Source organism: Balearica regulorum, chromosome 4, assembly GCF_011004875.1.
Source record: "Balearica regulorum gibbericeps isolate bBalReg1 chromosome 4, bBalReg1.pri, whole genome shotgun sequence".
NCBI lineage: Eukaryota > Metazoa > Chordata > Aves > Gruiformes > Gruidae > Balearica > Balearica regulorum.
In genome coordinates this window covers 31571382-31595509 of record NC_046187.1, presented here as the reverse complement: position 1 = coordinate 31595509, position 24128 = coordinate 31571382, and the positions used below count along the sequence as shown (strand labels likewise).

The following is a 24128-nucleotide window of genomic DNA, read 5'->3' as shown; positions in this document are numbered from 1 at the left end:
CTATACAGTTAAGTAAATGAGAGACGTAATTGAAATTAATTTCACTGCCATATCTGTGTTGTCCATTTAGAAAACAAGCTGAAATACTGTAAATCGAAGGTATGCAAGTTGGATCTTTGAACTCGAATGTGTTCGGGTATGCTTTGCAGTAATGTTGCACATAGTTGTACTGAATACTGTTTGCTTTTGTGGACTCTGAGAAAATAACTGAGCCCAGAAATTCATACCTAAAATGAATGCTTTGAAGTTTAGCGGTGTGAGGAAGACTGCTTTTTGTGCATGGGACATAAGATTTGGACTGTGGATCTATGCAGCACTCCATAACGCAGCAGGTGGCTTCATGCATGACCTTGAAAAATAAATTACCTATTGAGTATTTTCCTTCAAATATTTGTAGGAAGATCAAGTCAATAGTGCTAATGTGTTTTTGCGTTTTGCTGCTGTAAGGTTTAGTGTCCCTGTATCACAATTTCTGAGTTATCAAACTGGGATAATATTGTCTCCTGGGTTTGTCTATTGGGTGTCTTAGGTTTTGGAACAGGATTGTATTTGTCTGTGTGGTTCTAGAAGTGGTGCAGCAGTCATAATCCAAGGATATATGGGTTGAGCAAGAGCTAATTCTTTATTGGACTAGCTAGTATGACTTACGATATCTTCTTGGACATCTAGATGCAACCATAAAACAAATTAAGACTAACAACAATGCATATTAAAAGTTCCAAACTGTACTTGCAGAGAGAATTTCTGCATGAATGACTATGCTTGATGTGTCAGCTTTTTGAAGGTTTTTGTGGCTGCACTGCTACTTGAGTTTTTTCTTCCCTTTCGATAACTTTCTCGGGTTTTGAGTTTGTTGTGGGGGGGGTAAGATTGACATCACTTGTTATGGCCATATTATTCATACAGTGTCACTATATAAATATTTTATTGTATTGCATTATTCAAAGCATGCATGGCCACGTCTGGGCCGTATGTGACTGTGGGATTTGTAATTTTTTTTTTTTTTATTTTAGAGATGTGATGACTAAAAAAGTTCCTTTATGCTTTCAGTGATGTGTGTACATAAACTTATGTCTTAAATAAGCATTGATTTATTGTAGGAAACATAATCAATAAGGAAATGACTATATTCTATACAGCTTTACTGAATGAGTGAATGACAGGAATAAACAATAACCAGGTATTGCTTTAAAATATAAATTCTGAAGTGTAATACCACCTGGAAATGGTCTTTTACTTTTTGTTGATGCAACCAATAAAACAGGAAATAATTAACCAAAATACACTTACTTAAAAAAAAAAAAAAACCAAAACACAACAAACCCTGACCCAAGAACTGCAATGTTATTTTAATATAGAATAAACAGATATCTGCCACTATTTAATGCTATACCTTAAAGCATCTTCTAAAGATGCTTTTGAAAAATAAAGGTTAAAAGCTCTGGTGTGTTTGCAAAATCCTTATCCTGAAATTCTGTGGTGGTCTCATGTCCCTGTAAACATTTTATTTTAGTTTTGCAATACATACACAAGTGGTAATGGTAATGTTTAGGATACAGTGTAGTCTAGTCAAATAAATGAGAGTCAAAAGATACAATTTTTAAGGCTCTTTTCCTGTCTCTGGCATTCGTCAACTCAGTGGACTAGGAAATTCACTTTTTTGTGTGTTTTCTGTTTCTGATTAGATATCCTGTGCTCTCATAGCTTGGAGTCTTTTTTTTTTTTTTTTTTTATTGGTAAAGTTGTACAGCATTCAGCAAAACAGATGACTTTTTTTTTTTTCTTCTTGTAGAGTTTGGGGATGAAAAGTTTAAGAAAATACTTGGGATTATAAGTATTTCGAAACTTTTTTTTTTTTTTTTTTTTTTAAAATAATACTAATAACCCTCTCTGGCTAGGATCTAGTAAGCCTTTGCATTACTGTGAGTAAGGCTAGCTGGCATGGCTATCGCGGGGCTTGTATTTCTATTAAGATTAGAAATCTTCCTAAATGTTATTCATCTTCAAAGAGCTATTATGAAGGGATTACATTTTTAGAAGTTGGAGTTTTTGTGTGGGGGTTGGTGGGGTTTTTTGGTTTTTGGTTTGTTGGGGTTTTTTTCCATTAAATGTATTCAGACGTGGCAATAACTAATTATTAAAGTATTACAAACTGCTTGGAGATAGGCTTGTCTTAGCCTTTCTTGATTGGATACTTTGTTCTGACAGAAATCCAAGCAGAAGGGATGTTATCTTTCATTGCAAATACCATACTTACCATATGCATAGGACTTTGTGATTTACAAAAAAAATTGCAAGAACTGGAAAACTATTTTGATTTGTATAAGAGTCCTGTCTGAAAACTATGAAGCGTTCACTGAAATTCCACGTTGTTTCGGTCTTTGTCACTTACAGTGATTTGGCCAGAACTATAACCTCAATGAAACCTCTATTTGTGCGTACTTGGGTGCATTCCCACCAAGTTCTCCCTTGTTTTTCTCCTGAACGATGGGCTAGTGCCCTTGTGGCTGATAGCACCCATTTGCTGCTGAGACTCCAGAGTAATGCCTCTAAATTTGTTGTGGCTTTTCAGCACCTTAGTTCTTAGTACTTTATCTGTTGCTTGTTGAACCATGCTATAGCTGTTTTCTTAGCCTGTGCTCGAGAGACAGCTGGGCTTTTTGCTGGGCTTCAGGAAGCATTTTCAAGTGTGATGCGATTCAGCTGTACCACAGCTGATCACTAGAGCTATGCAGTATATGTTATGCTTCCTTCCCAAACTGAGACTCAAACCAACAGGGACTCAATTTCTGTGGAAATAGCTGTCACATAGTCAATTCTGTAGCTTATTGTAGCCTGCAAATAAGATAGAATAGATGTTGGAGAGGAGGTTTTTTGTGGTACTTGTTATCCCTTTGCTCTCACTGCCTAACTGCTGCTGTTGATTAAGTTTAATCCCAAAGCACATCAGAATTAAAAGACTTTGCATTTTTATAAGTCTTCTGAAGGAGAGCTTTTCTCCCCCAGTTCTGTGGCAAACATAAGTTGTTATTTGCAGTGGGGTAAATGCCTGAAGCAAGGGAAACAATTGCAAGTAAGTTGTAAATCTGACTGCAGTGCTGATGCTGACAATCGTAGGCTGTTTAGGATGTATGCTGAGAGAAAACCCAAATGAAGCAGACTTGTCTTCATAAAGTCGTGCAATAATCTGTACAGACTATAGGAGAAAGAGGTTGAGTTATTTGAGTATAAAGAGATTTGAAGGCAAAAAGTTAAGTTGTGAGATTTTTTAAAATCTAAGAATAAAGGTGAAACAGCTGTTAGGGAAAAAAATCTTTAATATGTTATCGGCTAGACAAAATAGATTCCTTAGTGACAAAAGCCACAGCTGTACTGGCTAACAGACTTCTGATTCTGGCATTACAGCTGGAACGGGAAGTTTTGCTGTTTGATTTAGTATGACCACTTAAGGTAATTTTCAAGCATTTTCTTTTTGGAATTTGCAATGAAACAAAGCACCACAACTGGTCACGGTGCTGTCACTGATAGGGAACTGGCTAAGAGAATGGTCACAAAAAATAACTTTGACTTGTTCACAGTCAAAGCTAGGAAAATTGTTTTCATGCTCTCCTGTTCAGGAAGGAAGGAACATTGTAAAATGCCAGTCATATGTTTCAAGATGTATTAACCTATAGTGACTCCCTAAATATAAGTGGTCTGGTCGTAACTAGCTCTGCTTTTTCTTTAGTAGCTGTCTTTCAGTGGTGAAGACCAAGCCCATTTTTCACTTACTATTTTATCTTACATTTCGCTTATCTATTTTATCTGTAATGTTTTTACATGCATGTGATCAGCTGATGCCTGTTATCTTCCTATTTCAGCACGTCTTGATAACTTACTACAAATGTAATAAGTATATAAACATATAAATAAGTATATAAACAATGGCACTCTTGTACTAGAGGTAGTTTGAGATATAAACTACATGTGAACTTATTCCCACATGAAGGAATAGTTTTGTTGATCATGGTTTAGTGCTTTTCACTAAGACTGTTTGAAATACTTCAGTTAGTAATTTAAGCGACGGCAAATTATGGAGAAAATGTACTTCCACGTAGGTGTTGGGGTTTTTTTAATCTATCTCTCCCCCAAACATGCACACGTGTGTATGTGAGAGGGAGAGTTTGCGATCAGTGTTGCTGGTGGTGTTGCTATGAGTTATCTGACTTAAAAATCCCCAGCAGCTCTTCTTGCCTTTTCGCTAATTAGAATGAACTCAGGGAATGAGAATTTTTCATGCTCTTCTCCCTGTCACCTTGCAAGTGTACTCTTAATGCTATTTATTTTAATAAGAGGGAATAACAACAGACAGGAAAGGTAGGAAATGATGGTCATTTATGCTGTATCTTAAAACGTCACCTACAAGTTCTTCGATCCTAAAAAATCTAAAAAATATTTTTAAAATAAATGATTTGGTCCCTTGGCATTTAGAGAGGCAAAGGCACCTGTTTTGTTTACCCTGAGTAGGGGAGGATAAGGAAGGGTCTATTTGCAGTCTTTTTACTATCTAATATCTTATAGAAAAGATGGAGCCGACTCCTCTTGGATACGCACAATGAAAAGGCAGAAAGCAGGAGGATGGGACAACTTAGCCTTCTGTGATTCTATGAAATAGCTCAAAAGAAAAATAGGGGCATTAAGGAAGCATCTTACACCATGTTTTGACTTTCTCAAAAGCCTTACATCTCAACGTAGACTTACGAAAAAGCTTTTGGAAGCTTTTTGGTAATTAAGGAGAAGGTGATAGGGTGCAGCATATGCAGTTAGTGGTATGAATACTCATTCATGTATGGAAAAAGTCACTAATTATTCAGTTTCACTAGGAAGCCTCTGAAAGAAGATAACTCTGGTGTTTAAAAATGGCAAGAAGATCTCAAGGAAGTTTCAGAACTTGAAAAAATGCTTTAAAATGTTCCTCTATAATAGTAACTGTCTGTAGGAGTGATGGCAATTGAAGGCTGCTATAGGAATATATGTCCAGGTAACTTATTTCTTTGTTACGAATTGATGTTAAAACATGCTACTTGATTTGTAAAGATCTTTTATTTGGATGATTTGCTGTAATTGAGAAAAGGAGACAGCTGTTGAGTTCCAAAATTTCTTTTCCGATACCTGGGTGCCTAGAAGTTTGTCAGTCTTTCCCATTTGTGTTAGCTTAATAAATGTAAATAAAAAGGATTGCCTTCCTCTTCAGACTGCCTCTCGCTTAGTGCCCCAGGCAGTTGTACTGGTGGCAGCACTGCTGGGTTGTTGTCTGCTCCAGCGCCAAGGACCGAAGGAACTGTGTGGACTCAGGCATATCAACCAGCGTACTAGGTAACACATTGCAAAAGCAAAATTGATTCCTGGACATCACTTCTTTTAAAGTGACTGTTCTTAGTAAAGCTTTGAAAAGAAAGTATTTGGTCAAAGGTGCAAATCTGCAAGGAATTTTTGTTTGTTGGAGAACGTGACCTCCCTGCAGAGGGTTTGGGGTTGTATGTGGGAGCTGGGATCTGTCTGAAATGCCGTGCTGCACGTGGATAGGAACAGGAAATCTATGGCCAAAAGCAGACAGTGTTGTAAATATCTAGCAAATGTTGTCAAATATTTACAATAGTTGATTATGTAGTGAAATAAAGTGTCAGTTTGTAGGGTTGTTTTGGCGTAAAGTAGGGTTACTAGGTATTTCTGTGTGAATAACTGCTACACTGTTACGCGATCAGTTGCACTGAAGTTTTGCATTTAGCTTGCTTTCTATAGTATGCTGTACTTTATAGATCTCAAATTCACATTGCAGTGTAACTTTTTTTCCGGCACTTATAAAGTGTGTCTATTGATATAGTCAGTGCAGCATGAAATTATATTTAAAGTATCAGCTTATCATTTTAAGAAGCGTTTTTATATTGGCAAGAACATTCTATAGTGGTTTTTGATATCTAATACCTTTCATATTACTAAAATTATTTCATAAACAAAGGTATGTCTTTTGGAACAGCTAGAAATAAAGTAGTGCAAATTATGGAAACATAACTGAGATGAAGTTGAATGACTATTAAGTGTAAGTAGCCTCTTCCAGTAGGATGCTGTTTTGTGACCTACCATAAGTTGTCTGCATTACCACATGGAAAATATTTATCTCCATGATTTTAAACTTTTTGCACTTTTCCTGCATCACTGGAAATAATTAGAATACGGTGTATTTTATCTTTTATTTAATAATTTTGAAATTAATTATATTCATATTATGAAGGTGGTTTCACATCAGCACAATTGAAAACACTTTTTGTAAAGATAAGATACTACTTGTCAACATGGACGTCTCACTTCTGCTTCTCATAAAGATGATAATGTGGAGTCAGCACTTGGATGTGTTAGAAATGGATCTCACTGCATATAAGCAGTTCACAGAAAGAAATGTATTCTATTATTCCAGCCTTTCTAGCTTTCCCAATGAATTGGTTGCTTTAATGAAGGTTTTGATTTCTTTTTTTCCCCAATTACTTCAAAAATTTTTTTCCCCAATTACTTCAAAATATGTGAATCCACAGAGAAAGTATGCAAATGTTACATTTGATCAGATACAAAGTTTAAGACTGATTTTGATTTTGGCCCAATCATAATGTTACTTGAACATTCCGTTTTTGTGAATACCGGGGTTTGTAACTAGAAAATTCGTGGAGAAGAAGGTTTTCTGTCAGAAATGAGATTATCTTTGCTATGAATTCAGTTTTAACTCAGTAGTTACATCAGCAAGTTTCGGCACAAGTTGTCTCGTACCAACGAAGTGATGAGTCTGAATTCTGCTTCCTGCCGCCACCACCACCCCACTCGATGTCTTAAGAGTTGAAATACTGGAGATAGGTTTATTTATGTGTTGTCTTCTTCCTGCAGTTTACATGCTTTTGGCCAAAATTCACTTAACGTAGTGATGTGCATCTTGCCTTGATATTAGTAACTTTTGATTTCTAAAATATCTAGAAGAGATCCTTATGAAGGAAAACAAAACTCAGACAATAGCTGAAAATAATAACTTTTCTATGTCTTTATTTCAGTAAAAACTGAGATTTGTTCAACTTGAGATTCAATTAACTTGAAATTCAATTTACACAAATTCTGTTTTACTGTATGTAATACCTACCTGTCACCTGTTGGTGACATTAAAAGATACTTTTGTAGGTCTCAAGGAATTTGAGTCAAAGATAAGTATTTTGTATGGATACAGCTGAAAAATAAGACTGAATCGGTAGACAGGAAAACATGAATCAGTGCAGTAAAGGACTTTGTGTTCTCTGTTCGTGGAACCTTCCCCTCCTGTGTGCCTTTTCCTGCCTTATCCTGTGTATTTACAGTTGTTTCATCGTATGCTTTTCTTCTGGAAACTAAGATAATACATGCAAGGGCTTGATGAGGATCAACATTTCAACTTAGTGATGAGTTTCAAATGAAGTATCGAAATGCTTTTTTTTGGCGAAGCATAATTGTGTCAAAGCAGCCAAATTTCTTTGTGCAAGCCTGTCCCGGCGATACCATGTCACTCTTCCAAAAATGATTGAGGTACAGAGGGACAAGGATGGGGAAAGCAGAAGTCAGTACAATACCCAAGAAATATTTAGGCTTTGCTAACGTGTTTGCATTAGGCAAAGGGGAAGTGATCTCGGCATTGTGATCTGTGGTGGATGTTGCATATTTCTTAAAAATGGTTTCTTTGCTCTTGGAATGGTGCTGGTGTTTGCACGAGTCACTGCTGCTGCTCGGTGCTTTGTACCTGTATCTGCTCTGGAAGAAGATCGCTTTGCATCATGCTTCAGCGACATCTTTCTTGTAGACCCAGCTCTACCATGTAGGCAGACTTTCTGAGTCCACTGTCTGTTTAAGAGAAAGATAAGTTGATGAAAGGAAATAACAGTAGGGAAAACAACCTCCCAACGAGAATAGTGCCATAATAAATCTATTTCTGAACAGCCGTCTGTGCATGAGTTTGGAACTTAACTGGGTAGGTATTTGTAGCTGCAAAGCCTAGTGAAGAAGAACATGACTCACCTATGATATGTTATTTTGTTTTACAGGAAAAGGCTCAGTGCTTTCAGAAGGCTCTTGCTTCCCAAGCAGATAAATCCACACAGACAGAACTCGTCGGCCATGATGTAAGTAGCTGTTCAAACAGTATTTTTTTTTATCATTTTTGTGGGTGTTCAGACTTATGTCAGCCTGTTTGCCTCTGCTGCTGTTGTGTCCATGCATTGATTCAGTGGGATTTACTGGAACACCATTCATCCTTTGCTCTTAAATGATTCTAAAATACATTCTGAAACACAGGAAGATAATTATAACTACCTGCCAGCATACCAATGCCCTATTAATTTTATGCTTTCCAAAGAGCCGAGAATTAGCATAAGTGAATGTGGAGGGATATGTATTAGTGGATTGTAATTTTTTCCCAGTATTCATTTACACATTTATTGACAATTTAATGAGGTTATTATGTTTATAATCACCCTATGCTGTCCAAACAATTTTGTAAGGTACTGGAATAAATACAGTTTTGCCAAGTGAGGTTAAAATTCTGTTTCCTGAAGAGCATCTGTTAGAATTTTTGCTAGAAGGTGAATTGACTGTATGTATCCTCAGGCAAGAACATGGTCAAGGAAGATTCCTTAACTGTAGATCATTTTTTTTTCTTTCTCCCAGTTTTTTTAAATGAAAGTATTCTGTTTGTGGGACATTGGTTGAATATGTGTAAGAGATTCACTTGTTTGTAGGAGCCTTCTTGAATAATCTTTGATGAAGAATACCACAATGTGGAATATCTAGTATGGTTCTATTCTGTGATTTGAGCAAAATCTAACAATACTTCTTACCAAAGACTGTTCTGCAAAATAAGGCTGTGATTCTGCATTGGTGTATATCAACATGCTGCTTGAAATTTATAACAACACTGGAATTAAAGCAGATTTTAAAACCTTCCTTTCAGTATGTTTTGTATCAGTGAACACTAAAGTTTTGTCTTCTGAGTCTTAGGATAGTCTTCTGAAGAATAAAACATGAAATTTTTATGTTTCTATCTGAGAAGTTCTTGAAGCAAACTAAACTCTGGTGTTTTTTTCAGGCTGTCTTTTAAGTTGATTCAAGCCAGAAGTACATAGTTTTTTTTTTAAAAAAGTAAAATACTTTGGGTAAAAATGTAGTTTAATTATTACTTTTATATGTATTAACACTTGTGGGTTGTTGTGTTTGGTTTTAGTTTTTTTCTTTTTAGTGGGTTTTTTTTTGGTTTTTTTTTTTTTTTATTTAGAACAAATAAGTCAGTACTTTAGTCAGTGTACTATCTACACTGATTTCTTATTAATGGGTTACCAAACATGAACCTTTGTGTTCTACTGTGTCTGTGAAATAATGTCTGTTGGAATTTACTGAAACTGTCAGGTGTTTATATTTATGGCAAAAATACCATAATATTTAAAAATACTTGAAAACATTTTTGTATGTTGCAGTGCTATATCCGTTTCTTCTGGGACTAATTATCCTTAACAGCTACTTTTTACTACATCTTAGATGTTAAATAAAAGTCTTCCACTAAAAATGAGAATAAGCAGTTTGTAGCATTGGCTTGGGTTTTTTTATTTTGTTGTTGTTTTTTGTTATTTAAACAGATGTGATTTATGCATTTGGTTGTTCTTTCCCAAATCAAATATGTGGTATCTTCTGCTACAGAGATCCATATTATTAACTTATTTATTAGGTTTTTTCCCCCTCTTTCCAGTCCCTTGGAGTATGGGGGAGGAGATGTTCTGTCAATAAAGTAGATGTTTGCCGATTCTGCAAAAAATTAGAACCCCCTCCCCCAAACAGATACAGTTTTCTGGCTGAGATCTGGGTATTAAAGATAATAACAACAACAATATTTTTTAAAAAATATTTTCTTTAGCAGCATTCTCTTCAATGTTAGTGGAACACATTTTTCAGCCTTCCTTGGGTAAAATGCCTCTATGATGTCATGGTTGCAATCATATCTTTTCTTATACAGGGTGATGCAATGCAAGAACAAAAGGAAATGTGGAATGTTTTTGTATGGAACATCACATCCACCTATATTTATCTTGTACAGAGTACTTGTGGAAATTGTATTACAAGAAACTGATTACAGAGAAAGTTAACCTAATTTACAGGAATAAGACATTCTTACTATGATCATCATGAAGAGGATTCAATGAAGAAGAATGTGCACATAAAGTGTTAATGCTTTTTGTAATATTGTTAAAAACTTTTGGTCACTTATTAGATTGTGCAGCTCTTCTTCAAAGGATAGCTATTAGAGGTAATGATAGGTTCAACTGTGTTTCTGTTGAAATCAAGTGGCAATTACATTTGTATTCTTTGCTGTTATATGAAATTTTAAAGAGCAAGTTGTAACCCTGGCAAGTAGTATCTGTACATTGTTTTATTCGGGATGTGCATAAGTGTGTGTAACTACAAGAATATTGTGCTAAAGTGAAATTAGATTAAATAGAAAACCACAAAACAGAACAGAGAATGCAAGGTAGAATTTTCACCCCATTAGTCACACATTCTGAGAATAGTATACATTGAATACTTAAGATATCTAGTTTAACAGGTAAGCAGAAAATTTAAGTTCATTCCATCATCACTACAGATTTGCTGCTGTAATTCCAAAAAATTTTTTTTAAAAAAAGTCACCTTAATGCAACTTTAGAAGCTAACAATAGTCAGATAAAAGCATTATCAGGAATTTGCATAGCATTATTTCATCAATGTTGTACAAATATTCAGACTGTAGTTTTTCAGAAACGCTTAAATTAGTGCTTTTGTGAATAGTTTGGTTTACATTCTTTTGTTTGACTCTGTAAACTCAATAGTTGCCTATTTTGCAGTGAAAAAAACCCCGAGACAGGTTAGCCCCTGAAAGAAAGCAATGCTCTGTTTTGTTTGACTTCTGGACATTGTCTCCAGTATTTGAGAGACTATTCTTTAGCCCTGGAGTTCATTTAGATGTGTCGTTAAAAGTAAATGGAAGTTCTGACTTTGACTTAGATGAGGAATGCCTAGTTTCGTCCATAAGGGTGTACAGTAATGAAAAAAGGCTAGAGGCTAGTCTAGGAAGGAATGGGTAAAGAAGGAAGAAATGCAATGTTTCAAAGGGAAGAAATGTTCTTGTCCCTTTGGAGCTGCTCTGAAAAAGTTTAAACAGTGTTGACTGAGTGTTTTCAGTAAGTATTTGAGAAGTTACCAGAATGGAAGTTAATATAGTATGTTTTATGTTAGCGGATGTAACATAATTACAGTCAGATTCTGGCTATCAAGATGATCAGCAAAATTTGGATCGTGCAATCTCCTGCAATACCTGTACATTGTTGGGTAATACTTCTGATGGATTTCCCTGTTTTCTCCCATGTGGCACACTGAGATTTTTCAACTGAAATTGCTTTAGAATACTGTATTAGCAAGCAAGTGGAAGGTAAAGTCTGTAGTAGTAAAGATAATGTTTCTTGTACAGAACTGTTTGAACTGGAAAGCGTGCTGCTTAATCTCTTTTCTGTATTAAAGCAGTCTTAATATGAAACTTATTTTAAACTTTGTTTTAATTCCATAATTAAGTTTTGATAAGGAGGAGAAAGGTCTTCCACAATGACAAATGCTACAGTTTCCTTAAGTGATTAACATGACCACTTTGCTCTCTTGACTAAATTGAAAGGAAAATATCAAGCCAGCTGCCGTGTGTATTCAAGTGAAGACGTTAGAAAGTAATCCAAGTTTCTCAGAAAGCTATTTGCTTTCTACTGCAGAATGTCAAGTGATCTCCACCTTACGATAGTCCTAAATTTATTCTGATTTCCAATACGTGCACTGAGAATCATTTAAAACATGTTGGGAATCTTGCAGAAAGAGCCATGTTCACAACAGTTTGATGTGGGAGACTGCTGAATAATAAATGATTAATGTATCTTAAATAATCAATGCCAATTTAACCTCCTTCACCTTCCTTTGTTTGCAAAGCCTTATTTTATTGAGAGATCAAGGAATAATTTCTCCCATGTCGATCAGGTTACTAAAATGGAGCAGAAGATGAATAGATACAGTCAACTAGCATTGTGACTGATTACGGTATCATGTTAAGCGATACAACTCTCGGAATGGCTGCTAGCTAAATAGGTAGTCCAAAGTATCATGCAGGCATCACACAAACACTCTGCAGCAGGTGCTATTGCTAATGAGTTTTCATTAAAACGTGTCTCGAAAGCAGAATTAAACAATCACAGTAGAGTTCTCTTTCTGTCACCAAAAGAAGTCCGGCTCAGCACCGCTTTGTCAATCTTTATCAGTCTTTGGATGAAAAAAATTTATACTTAATTTTGTTCCACACAGAGTAGAAATTCCCAAGAGCTGACATGATTTCTACAATGTCTTTTCTGTGTTTGTCTTGTGCTGATATTATAGATTTCGCATCTCAGAATTTGTTCTTTGTCTTTCAAACTGAGAGTAAAGCTGATATAGACAGGTTATGGACTGCTCCTTAGCTCATTCCCCATTTTAAGGTGAATCCTTTCCAGTTTAGTGGTCCTAACCTTTTGTATTATGCTTCTAAAGTCTCAGACAACAAACTTGTGTGGTATTGCTCCTGATCTGCTTATTGTTTGATTTGCATAGCTACAAACAAAAATTACCTTTCCTTGGTGATCACCAGCATTGCGTTTGCAACAGTGCTGGATGATACGTAAGTAGGCACTGACTCTAAACACCTGTCCTACCGTGCAGTGTTAAAATTAATAGATAGCCATACGAATACATTTTCAGGGTATTTGTTTTGTAGCTTGCTGTACGTTACCTTGGACAGCATGCCTCCGTTTGCCTCTCAAAGCCCAGGCACTGCTTTCTGCAGAGCCTTTGTGTTTCACTAGGAGGGTGTGGAAAATGTGGAGGTGGATTCTCTAACTGTTCCCCTCCACCTCCCTCATCCTCCCTGGCAGCCGTGGATGCTGTGAGGGACTGTGTTTCATTGTGTCCTCTACTTTAGGAAGGCAGGAGAACAGAATATTGAAGTACTTGAACTTCTTGAACTGTCCTGCCCACAGTATTGCATAGTTTGGTACACTGTGAAATGCGTTGCATTTTGCCACCTAAAATAGAAAATACATCCTGCTTCTGCCTCCCCCCTGCCTTGCAGACTGATATCTACCTGCTATTTTATGTTACAGCTAGATTATTTTTCTCTATTTATTTCTTATTTTCTCTTTGAATTTGTTTTCTAATGTATACAGTAAAATAATGCAAACCTGTGCATAATATACTTTCTCTAATGCAGAATTATTTAAAAAAAAAAAAAAGTACCATTAGAAATCAAACAAACCATTACCCATTTCAGTCTTTGCTTTGCTTGTACTTCTGTGTACTTACTCATATCTGGATATCCAAGTTTTTCTTGGAATGCTAATTCTTTTCCCACAACTTTCTCTGTCAATCATTTTCTCTTCTTGTCCATTTTCTTTTTTTGTTTGGTTTTTTTTTTTTTTTTTTTTTTTATACAATTTCAAAACACTGTTTCAAAAGCCATATGTGTTTTAGGATGTCCTACTTGTGCAAATTCTGTCAAACTTTTCATCCATTAACAGTGTCATTTATGCTGAAACTTTTCTGGTTTCAACGGTTGCCTCCCACCAACCCTTACCAAACATACTGCCTGACCATCAAGCCCCTAGGTACTTGCTGTTTGAATTCCATTTAGCCTCCAAGTCATGAACATGAATGAATGAATTCACCTGGGGCTGGCTCACTGCAGGGATCAACAGTTCGAGTGACCAGTGCTGAACTTGCCAGAGGATGCTCGCTTGTGCCGAGGGTTTGGCGTCTCTGGTGCTATACAAAAAGTTGATAAACGCACCTCAAAAGTAACTGGGTTCTGGGGCAGATGCCAAGACTTGCTGTATGGAAAAAACAGGCTTCCACTAATCACTTTAATTCTGTGGCTGATTACGAACAGGTATTATGCATTTAATTTTGCCATCTCTAGGAATAAAGAACAGTAAAATTTACATTCTGTAGTGGTGCTCAATTAGTATGAATGATCTTCAGTTTTGATTTGTGGAATGCAAGTTTGCTTCTGGCTGCTTGTATAAATACACTGTGTGCTGCTTAAATATTTGTAGTAATATGTGACTTGATGATATAATAGCTAAGTTTACTCATAGACCAGAACTTAACATAATACTGTAGTCTCTGTGTCTTTAAAAATATTGTTTTCCTGTAATATACTCTGCAATAACAGTGCAAGGTTTTTCTTGCCTGTTAAGTTTACCATCTTTCTACTTATTCTACATTTCTCTGTTATAAACAACTTCTGTCTTTGTATCTGCACTTACGCTGTTGTTATCTTGCTTCTGAAGTGCAATAAAATATGAGGTACTTACTGTCACTAACTTTTGCTTAGACATCTTGGGGTGAGGGAGAGAAGGGGGGAAGAAGGAAAGGAGAGTGTTTAGTTATTAGTACTTATTCACCCTAGATGTTTGTTTGTTTTTTTTTTAAGGTAGTGCTTTTCCCACTTTTTCTCCTTTAGCTCCATTACTGTCTTCTCCTTAGAGTTCCCCAGTTTACTTTTTAACTTAAGCATATCCATCTAGACATTTTGTCTCATTTCTTATTTTTACTTTAATTTCTGTGCACTACTTATAAATGAGTATGACTTACCAACATGTTATTGCAGTAGCACATTTTCAGCATGTTGCAGCTACATTGTTTCTATCATAAAGATACTACCAGGTAGTTCATGACCTCTCTAAGTATTAATAAAATGAGCCGTTATCCCTAGAATTAATAACATGTTTTTACTACATCTGCTCTGACCTGTTATGCTAAGGATAGAAGGAAGTAGGACCCTTAAAAACAAGACCTTTCCGTCATTTTTATTTGCTTGAAATTAAAAAGCCATCCTTGTGCTACTAAATTATACCTTGCTGACTCTGCTCGTGCATTATGCTGAATACTAGCAGTGTCCTATTTGTAAGGCCAGAGAATGGTTTGGGAATATCATAGCAGCACTGAAATCTTTTGAATTTTCTTCAAAAGAATGAACTGAGAAGTTACTAAAGTGCATTCAATAACGATCAGAAACTCTAAAAGTAGCAACTTTTCACAATAGACTTTGAGTATTATCTTCTTTAAAATTATAAAATATTTACCTTGAAGCAAAATTCAGAAATAAGGCATGGATAACCACTGTATTATAAAGCAACGTGGATGGGTTTTGTCATACTAGTACATTTAGAATGAGTGCTTTTAAATGCAGAATGATCTACTTACACCATTTTATCATAATGTGGAAATGTTTTCATGTTGTGCGCATGCTGCATGTAGATTCCCTCTATTAGCATAAACTAGCTCATTCTGGTGACCTTTTTCCTGTACAAATATGACATCTGTTGTACATAACTGTTTTCTAACTAGAACTATGTCATGCACAAGCTGACAAGTCATATTTCTGGTTTTGTATGCATTGTCACTTAATTCCTTGTTACGTTGATCGTTGCTGTGAAAGAAGCTTTATTATTACATGCTGCTTGCATGACTGCATACAGTAGAAATGATCATTTTTCATTTAACTTTGTGTTGCCATCAAACCATGCATCTTGAAGATTTCATTTCTTTTTTTCTTTTTTTCTTTTTTTTCTTTTTTTTTTCCTAAAGGCCCTGTGGAATTCTCCATGTTCTGAAGGCTTAGTTTACAAACCTATCAGCATCTCATTGGTTCCATCATTATTAAATTAAAAAAAACAACATCTGGACACTCTACACTTATGGATTTAATTAAATACGGCTGTATAGGAAATGAGCTGCAAGTTACCCTTACCGGCAAAATGTGCTACTACTAAATATAATATTTGTATTGTCAACAGTAGAACATGATTTTTTTGGCAGAAATATCTTCATTATTAAATATGTCTATGAATAAATTATTAGTAAGCTATCACAAAGTTATTTGAAATAAAACTCAATTATTCTTATGATTTTGTGCAATTAATCATCCATTGGTGATTCACTACAAGTAAGAAAATACTTCAGTGATACTTGTCTCTGAGATCTGAAAAAATACCTCTTCAAGATCTGCAAACTTAAGTAAACTATTAGTTTTTCAAAACTGGTATTTTCTTTTTCGTCTTCAAGTAATAATACTTTTGCACCATTTGTGGAATACGGGGTTACCACCTTTCGATACGTGCTCTACTAATGGATATTCATAATTATGTATGCAATTTTAATGTGTGATTCAGTAGACATTTCTGCAGGGCACTTGGTAAGCTTTATTCCTGGAAATAGGAGAGCTGATCCTAGAAATGCAAGCTCTGATTTTTAATCAGTTAGAGTCATAGCTTTACTCTACTTTTTATCCTGTTTTCTGAGTACTTCAGCTTCTAAGAGACATTGCTAAGACAGCACCAATACGTGCAAAGTGAATATTGTGTTTACTGGACCTGACTGTGCTACTTGAGGGGATAGCTGTTGTTGTCCAAAACAAGGGAGGGGGTGTGTGTATGTATGTATAATTCCTGGTTTATGGCTTTATTAAGCAAGAAATCAGAAGCAAACTGGAGAGTTCACCACAAACCCTGTCACCAGTATTAGCTGCCTCAATATTCCCTCACCCAGGATTGACTTCATTCACCCAAGGATGTTCTCTGCTCCAACCCTTACCAGGTAAGATAAGAAGAAAGATTGTACCATCTGATTTCTTAAAACTTTCCTGCTGAAATCTTTTCTTACTAACAAGAGATGATAGTTGAATCTTGTTACTATACCATTTTGATCAGGCCTCATGGTATATAATAATAAGTTATTCAACTGGAGCAACTGTTTAGCACCTGTGCCTTTAATTTCAAACAGTGGACATACTGCTCTCATTTAAAAATAACATTTCACCAGTTATTCTTAAATGGATCTGAACTGAAAGTAAAAGCAATCAACTAAATATTCATGCAGGTCGTCTTTATAAGTGATGTTGCATTAGGTACCACTTAAAACAGTGTTATTGTTTATGAACCTTATCATCTTTTCTTTTGTTCATAACGTCCATCTTCAGCATCTTCTCTTGCCATTTTGGTCAGGCTTCTTGAAACTTCTTTGCATGTATAATTGCATAGTTCTAATTGTATTTGTTGGAAGTATCTTGAAAAACCCATTAAGTAGCAAATACATAATTTAAAGAAAGAACAGAAATGAGCGTGTGCATATTATCCTTTTGAACTTCACCTTCCTTCTTGAACTTCATCTATTTGCAATTTTTCCTTCTCTTCCCTGGTACTAGAAAATCCTTTCTGCGTAGACATCATTACCTCTTCCTGTCTGTCATGCTTTCTTTTTTCATCACCATCTTTATTATGGTAATATTTTTCAGTCCATGTAGGATACTGTTATATGGAAGAGGACAGAGAGAACGTTTTACATTGTGATGCTTTGCTTAAAGAAATCCATATTGGGGATGGAGAGAATTGTGAAAAAACTATGTAACTTAGTGAAAAAATAAGAGTAGAATAAAATGAAAATATCATTTCAAGATTCCAATGAGAGGAAAACTAGTTTTACTTCCTGAATGAACAAGCTTTTGACCTGGTCCTCCTGAGCCTATGAAAGAATACTTAATATACTGAAACAGCTGGTGTATCTCTAAACCTGTCACCTGATAAAGGTGTTGCTAGCAGCTGTCATTTTAATGCAAAATTGAATATGGCCCTTTGACTTAGGAGATAAAGAGCGTAAGAGTTGGGATTTTAACTTTCCTAGGAAATTACCCATCACTTCCAATACTGTTTTTGCATTTTCTTTGTTGTATTTTCATTTTTCTATAACTTTACAAAACAATATGAATCAATAAGAAATTACTGAGGTTTAGGTTTTTGTTCACATAGCATTCGAATGGTCTGGAAAAAAATCATGACTGACAAGTAATATTCAGACTTCAGGGAGACACGATCAATGTGGGTGAAGCCCACGCTTTATATGCCTAGACAAGAACTTGGTGTTATTCTAATTAGTCTTAACAGTCTGATCAAAGATTTTTTTTTTTTGATATTCCAGTTACAGTGATGCTAGCACATCTAGTTCAAACAGTCAAAAATTAAATGTGCATTTAAGTTCCTTGTACCTATTCCTTTCTTTGACGTATCGCTCACTCTTGCACAGCCTCTCTTGTGACAGTCAATGACTTTAGGTCAGTCGTGAGAGTGGTAGCACTGCAGTAAATCTGATATCACAACTCATTGGCAAGAGTCTGATGTTAACGTTGATGATTTCTTTCTCCTCATTCTGGAATCCATTTGAGATCTCTCTGATATGTTTGTTAACATGTTGTATACCTTGCTCTTTATCATTTATTTCAAGTTTACATGACATGTCTGTTATCCTTACAACTGGTTTACCACGCCTCAAAGGTTTCTTGCCTTTGATGATGAGTAACTGACCATTGCGTAGTTGTTCATAGTCCTGGGGTCTCTAGTGTTGTCCAGGGCCTGTAATTATTTGGATTGTTCACTATCAGAACATCATTCTTCACAAAGTGCTTGTTACTGATATCCGTAAGATACGAACATACAGCTGACAAAGCCACCCCTGCATGCCCCCGCTGCCAAAACCTTGCCATGTAAGCCCAATACAAGCTGTTATGCTCTGCAACTGTGGAAAGCTGGACAACAGGTAGTGCGAAAAAGATAATAGTAACCCGGTCATTAGATAACTGCCCTTAAGAGCTAAGGCAAATACCCGGACAGGCCAGACAAAACCAAATCTTGATGCTCATGCTGTTAGTTTAATCCAAGGCTGGTGTCCTGTTACAAGCACCAGCAACACCGTGTTAACTGGGATACAGTGGTAAAACAGTTTTGGCAAAGAACTTTGTTTTCATTCTGAGCATTGACATTCTGAACAAGTGCAGAGGTTTGGTATTTTAGCTAGCACACATTGTTCTTTCTCCATTTGATGCTTTGCAAGTACTACCAGATAACGTGAGTTTGCTTTCTGCGCTTTCTTCCCGGGATTTCCGAATGTGTGAGTGCAATGCTGTTTGATACAGCATAGGAGAGGAAAAAGTAGAGATTGAGTCACTGGATTTAAAATTAACACAGGTGCAAAAATGTTACAGCTAAAGCAAATATTCTGTGGTAAATGTTGAGAGGTTGAAAAGGAACAAGAGTAATTTTAACTGTTAGAAGCAGTCAGAGAGGTAGACCAGTCTCAAAAAGCCTGAGGTGGGATTGAGAGGCAGAAAGATTACATTCTGCTTGAATTAAAGGGAGATTTTCTTTCATTTGTCAGCACTTTTTTTCTTTCTTTTTTTTAAAATTAACCTTCTGAAGTAATTTCAATATGAAAACATGCAGAACAGTGTGAATACTGGCATATAAATTATTCTGCTGTGCCTCAATATGCATTTGGGCCAATAAAGAACTCCTATAGCTTACAATGTTTACAAAAGGTCTCTCCAATAATTTGAAACGTAATAGTTGAGTCTGTTTGTGGGCATAGGTACTGCGTGCATGGTGAAGGGACTGGAAATGTTGTTTTTCTTAAATAGGAGATCAGTGGCTTATATTCTTGAGCTGAGTTTACCCAGTGTTAACCAGTGGTTTTTAGGTGTATATACACCATTTGGTGATTTAGATTATGATTTAAACTTTTCAGTATGCTTTAGACTTTTATATAAGCATTTAAACTGAAAGAGCTAAGGAAGAAAAAGTTAGCGTACAATATATGACCTATGTTATACCAATAATAGAAACAGAAGATGCCATTTCTATCCCTGACCTATTACTAGTACTTTCACAATCGAAGTGTGGTGAGAGCTATATCCAGGCTGTGTACTCTGCCTTCATTTCAATACAGTGCTCTTTTAGTATTCATTTATTCATTTTTAGTAATGGCAGTTTCTACTTCTTAAGAATCAACAGAATATTAACATTAGTGATAAAACAGCAAGAAGGAGCATGAAGGGAAAAGATTATAAATCAGATTTGGGGAAGTAATACATTTCTTTTGTAGTGTACAAAAAAGCATTAAATTGAAAACAGAATATACTGGATACCAACAATAAAAAGAAAAAAACCTTCTGTTTGGTTACTAGCAAATGCACTGCAAAAAAACTTGCAAAGATATATTTCTGTGTGTGCATGTATTAAATCATGCTGAAGTTGAAAGGACATGAATTAGATACCATATTACAACTTGTATTCAGTACCAGCTTCATTACTTTCAGGGAGATTTTTATTCATTTAAAAACATCCAGGAAAAAATTGATGGTGATGTTAATGTTAACTATCATGATGAAATTAAGTGATAGCTTTGTATTTGATGCTGAAAGAAGAGGGCTTCATCTATATTGTGCAGTATTTGGAGAGAAAGGCCAAACACCTTTGCTGATATATAATATTATGTTTTAAGTAGAGAATGAGGAAAGCACAACTGCTTGAGAGGAACAGATGATAGAGGCAGTAGGATCTTCATACTTTAAGTAGATGCAACAATTTTAAGTGCACACATCAGAGACATGAGCTTCCCAGTGTGAAAGTATTATGAAGTGTCCATGTGAATATATATTTGGGCATATATATATTTCATCTTCCAGTCTGTTACATGATTGAGGAGAAAAGATTAAGTGGAGACAAATCTACTGCAGGACTCCTGTCAGGTTATGAATAAATTCTTCAAAGAGAACCCCTAAGAAATTGCCAAATTTGTCTGTCTTCATGTTGTCTATTTCTGTAATACCTAAAGTTTTGTTGGTTAGAGTGGAAGTTTGCAAAAAGACTGGTTCAGTGATCCTATCTGGCTCCAATGGAGTTGGCTTTTAAGATTCTGTGTGTTGTGCAAGCATTCAGGTACCCTGAAAAAGCTCAAGTAATTGCAGAACACGAATAAAAATCCTGAGGCTAAGGATGAGCAGTTGGCTCTTCAGACATTGTTGTGTTTCTGTTCATACTCCCAGTGTCACAATTTTTTCGAAGGCTTGCGAAACTGTTCCTTGATCCTAGAAGGTACTTACTAGAGAAACAGTAGCTAACAGGTTAGTTGCCTACCAAAGACTGTTTCATATATGTGTATAGCAAAATAAATGCAGGAATTTTTAATCATTGTGGTAACTGGAGAGAAGTGAGCACATTGTTTCTATGTGGAAAGCTTTCTGAATTGCAAAATTAAGTATTAAGATGAGCTGACAACCGCAGGTAACATCATTTATGGGACTCTCTGGAAACGATGAGAGCATCCCAGTGAACTCAAGGCAGGGCTATGAGGTTGTGTCGTTTGTTCTTTCCTGTTTTTTAATTGGGATCTGGAACTGAGGGGCTAACTGTGCTTCAGGAGCTGCTCCAGTGTGGGCTCTCCATAGGCTGCAGTTCCTTCAGGGCATATCCACCTGCTCTGACGCAGTGCTCTCCACAGGCGGCACTGTGGATGGCTATCTGCTCTGGTGCCTGGAGCACCTCCTCTTCACTGACCTTGCTGTTCACAGGGCTTCTTCTCACCTTTTCTTCCTTCGCTTCTCTCTGGTGTTTTGCCCTTTCTTAAATCTGTTTTCACAGAGGTGCCGTCAGCTTTACTGATGCTCACTGTGTTGTTTTGTGGACCCATCACAATGGTGGGTCCATCGTGGAGCTGTCAGGAAGAGTCTGTGTCTGGCATGGGGCAGTCCCTGATGTCGTCTCACGGAGGCCAGCCTGCAGCCCTCCTGCTGCCAACACCTTGCCACATAAACCCATTGCCAAAGCAAATAAAAGCAAAGCATAGTCCTGCAGCTGACCCAAATGGGATGAGTGTTAATAATCTTTACAATCCTTTTTCATGTTAGGGAAATAATGCTTTCTTGGACTTACAGAGCTGTAATATCTGAGGAGTGAGTATTATAAAATGGTTGATTAGATGTGTGAATTCAGACATGTATCAAATTCAGAAACTAATGCAACTTAGCATAACTTTTGTTCCAAAATACCCAGATACACTGAGACTGGTGAATTCATCCTTGGAATGAGGGACGCAATGTTGGCAGAACTTCCATTGGTGCCTCAGGCCAAGAGCCCCTTTTTTCACTACAGGAGCTGGGCTTTGCATTGAGTGTGTCAGGTGGTCCAAGCCTCAGAAAGAAAAGTTTTACCAATAATGTTGCTCCTATTTAATTATGTTCTCAGAAAAATTAACCTTCATGAATTACACAAAAATTGGAGCTTTGCTTGCAAGCTGGCCTAAAAAAAAAAAAAAAAAAAAAAAAAAAAAAAAAATGGATTGGATACTGTATTAAATTGCATTGATACTGGACTTCTTTCTTGGTAGTATGGAGTTAAGAACAAGTGTTTAGATTAGAGGTCATTTGGTATAGCTGGGACTGTGTTCAATTTATTTGGGAGAAGGTGATCTTCAATGTCAGTGAAAAGGCCTAATTGAAAAAAATATGGAAACTGATATTTACTCCATGTTCTGTTGGAATACAGTCTTCCCCTATTCTCATTCAAAATAATCTAGCAATCAAATTTTGTATAAATAAGGCCAAAATAAAGATAGCATATTTTTAAGGAGGCAATTCTCTCCTTGTTTTGATAGTGGATTAGTGTTGCATTTAATATTACTGTTCTGGAAAATCTTTCACCAAGTTGTGTGCCATATCTTTATTAGCAGTCCTGTGTATGAGGTGATTCTTCATCATGTTTTCTGTTAAATCTGTACAAAGCTTCAGAGTGCGCAAGCTTGATGTCAACCAAATTGGAGTTGAATAGCAGGTAGAGTTTACCTTTTAAATTTGGGCTGCATATTCCGTGTAGCCATTTCACAAGTATGTCAAACATTAGTAATTTAATCTGTGGGAATAAACTACTTTGCAAAATAATAATAAATAGTCTCTGACAGAATTTTGAATAAAATTGGTATACATGCCTGCTGTTGTGTTGTTAGAGAAGTAAATTTTCAAGTCTGTTTTAAAATAGTACAGGTATAAACTCACCAGTAACTTAAATAGCAAAACCTTAAAAAAATTTCCTTGTCATGGACCTCCTAGATCTGATTTGAGTGATCTGACTGATAAAAGAGCATGGACAAGTAGTGTGAAAGGCAAAATGAGAACAAGGAGGAAAACAAAACCTTTAGGAACCCATCAGAGTGCACCTACATATATCCAGTATTTTCTTTACTTTTTAGTATTTCCCTTTGCAACAAATATCCAGGGAGAGCAATAGATCTGTCTTCTGAAGGTCCTCATACCTCAATGTTCTTTCCTGATACTGGCCAGTAGTAGAGAAAAAGTAAAAGGAAAAACAAGTATAGAGTGATGTCACTGGTAAACTGTCGAGTTCACCGAATGAAGTTACGGATTTTCTTAACCTGAAGACTGGTAATTGCTGATAGACCTACTTTTTATGATTGTATTTCCCTTATGATTCTCTATCTTGACAACATCCTTAAAGGAATATGTTCTGGTTTGAGTTTAGTTTGATTATTCTTCTTTATGCTATTAGTTTAATTAACATGCTTCTCATTGTCTACAGTGGTGATAAAATTACTATCCAATGTTCATTATTTCTATAGGTTTTTTCAGTAGTTCACTATCACTATAGTTCTTTGTTGAACAAGTTTATGCTGAGAAACAGATTAAGCAAATATTATATATATGGGGTATATATATTGCCAAAAGAAAGTGCCAAATGTTTGAATCTAAGAGCTTTTTATTCTCACTTAAGCAGGAAGGGAAGAAATTAGTTGGCTGGCTCCATTCCTAAACCCCAGGTTTTTCTGTCTTCCTTTCTCAAATCTCTTGTTGCCATGCCTGCAAATTTCTCTTGCTGTTGGGAATATTTGCAAACTCTGTTAGTGGTGGGGCTTTTGTTCTGGCTCATTATTTTCCCCTGCTGCTGCTCCTTTGCTCATTTCCTTTTATCTTGCTGTATTGTTTTTATTCTCTCTCCACATTACAGTCCCATTTGGCTCATCCTCCCCTTTCTTTCTTTTCTATAAAACATCATTTTTATCACCCATAAAGCATGCTTCTAAAACTTCAACAATAACGGAAACCAGAAAGTCACACTTTTTCTTTTAACTTTTGTTTTTCCTCAGTCTGTTTCTGTTTTTTA

General features: G+C 36.0%; 1 protein-coding gene across 6 annotated transcripts in view; it reads left to right on the top strand.

The window, feature by feature from the left end:
• The window catches only part of CCSER1 (coiled-coil serine rich protein 1), a 721701-nt gene that overhangs the window by 441768 nt on the left and 255805 nt on the right, over positions 1-24128 (top strand). For 4 of the 6 annotated variants that reach the window (XM_075751609.1, XM_075751606.1, XM_075751608.1 and 1 more), the window contains one exon: positions 8088-8165. In XM_075751609.1, the coding sequence (XP_075607724.1) occupies positions 8088-8165 (78 nt within the window). Of the gene's footprint in view, positions 1-8087; positions 8166-10045; positions 13029-15717; positions 16029-24128 lie in introns of those variants that run through there. The other 2 variants (XM_075751612.1, XM_075751611.1) reach the window with 2 other exon arrangements.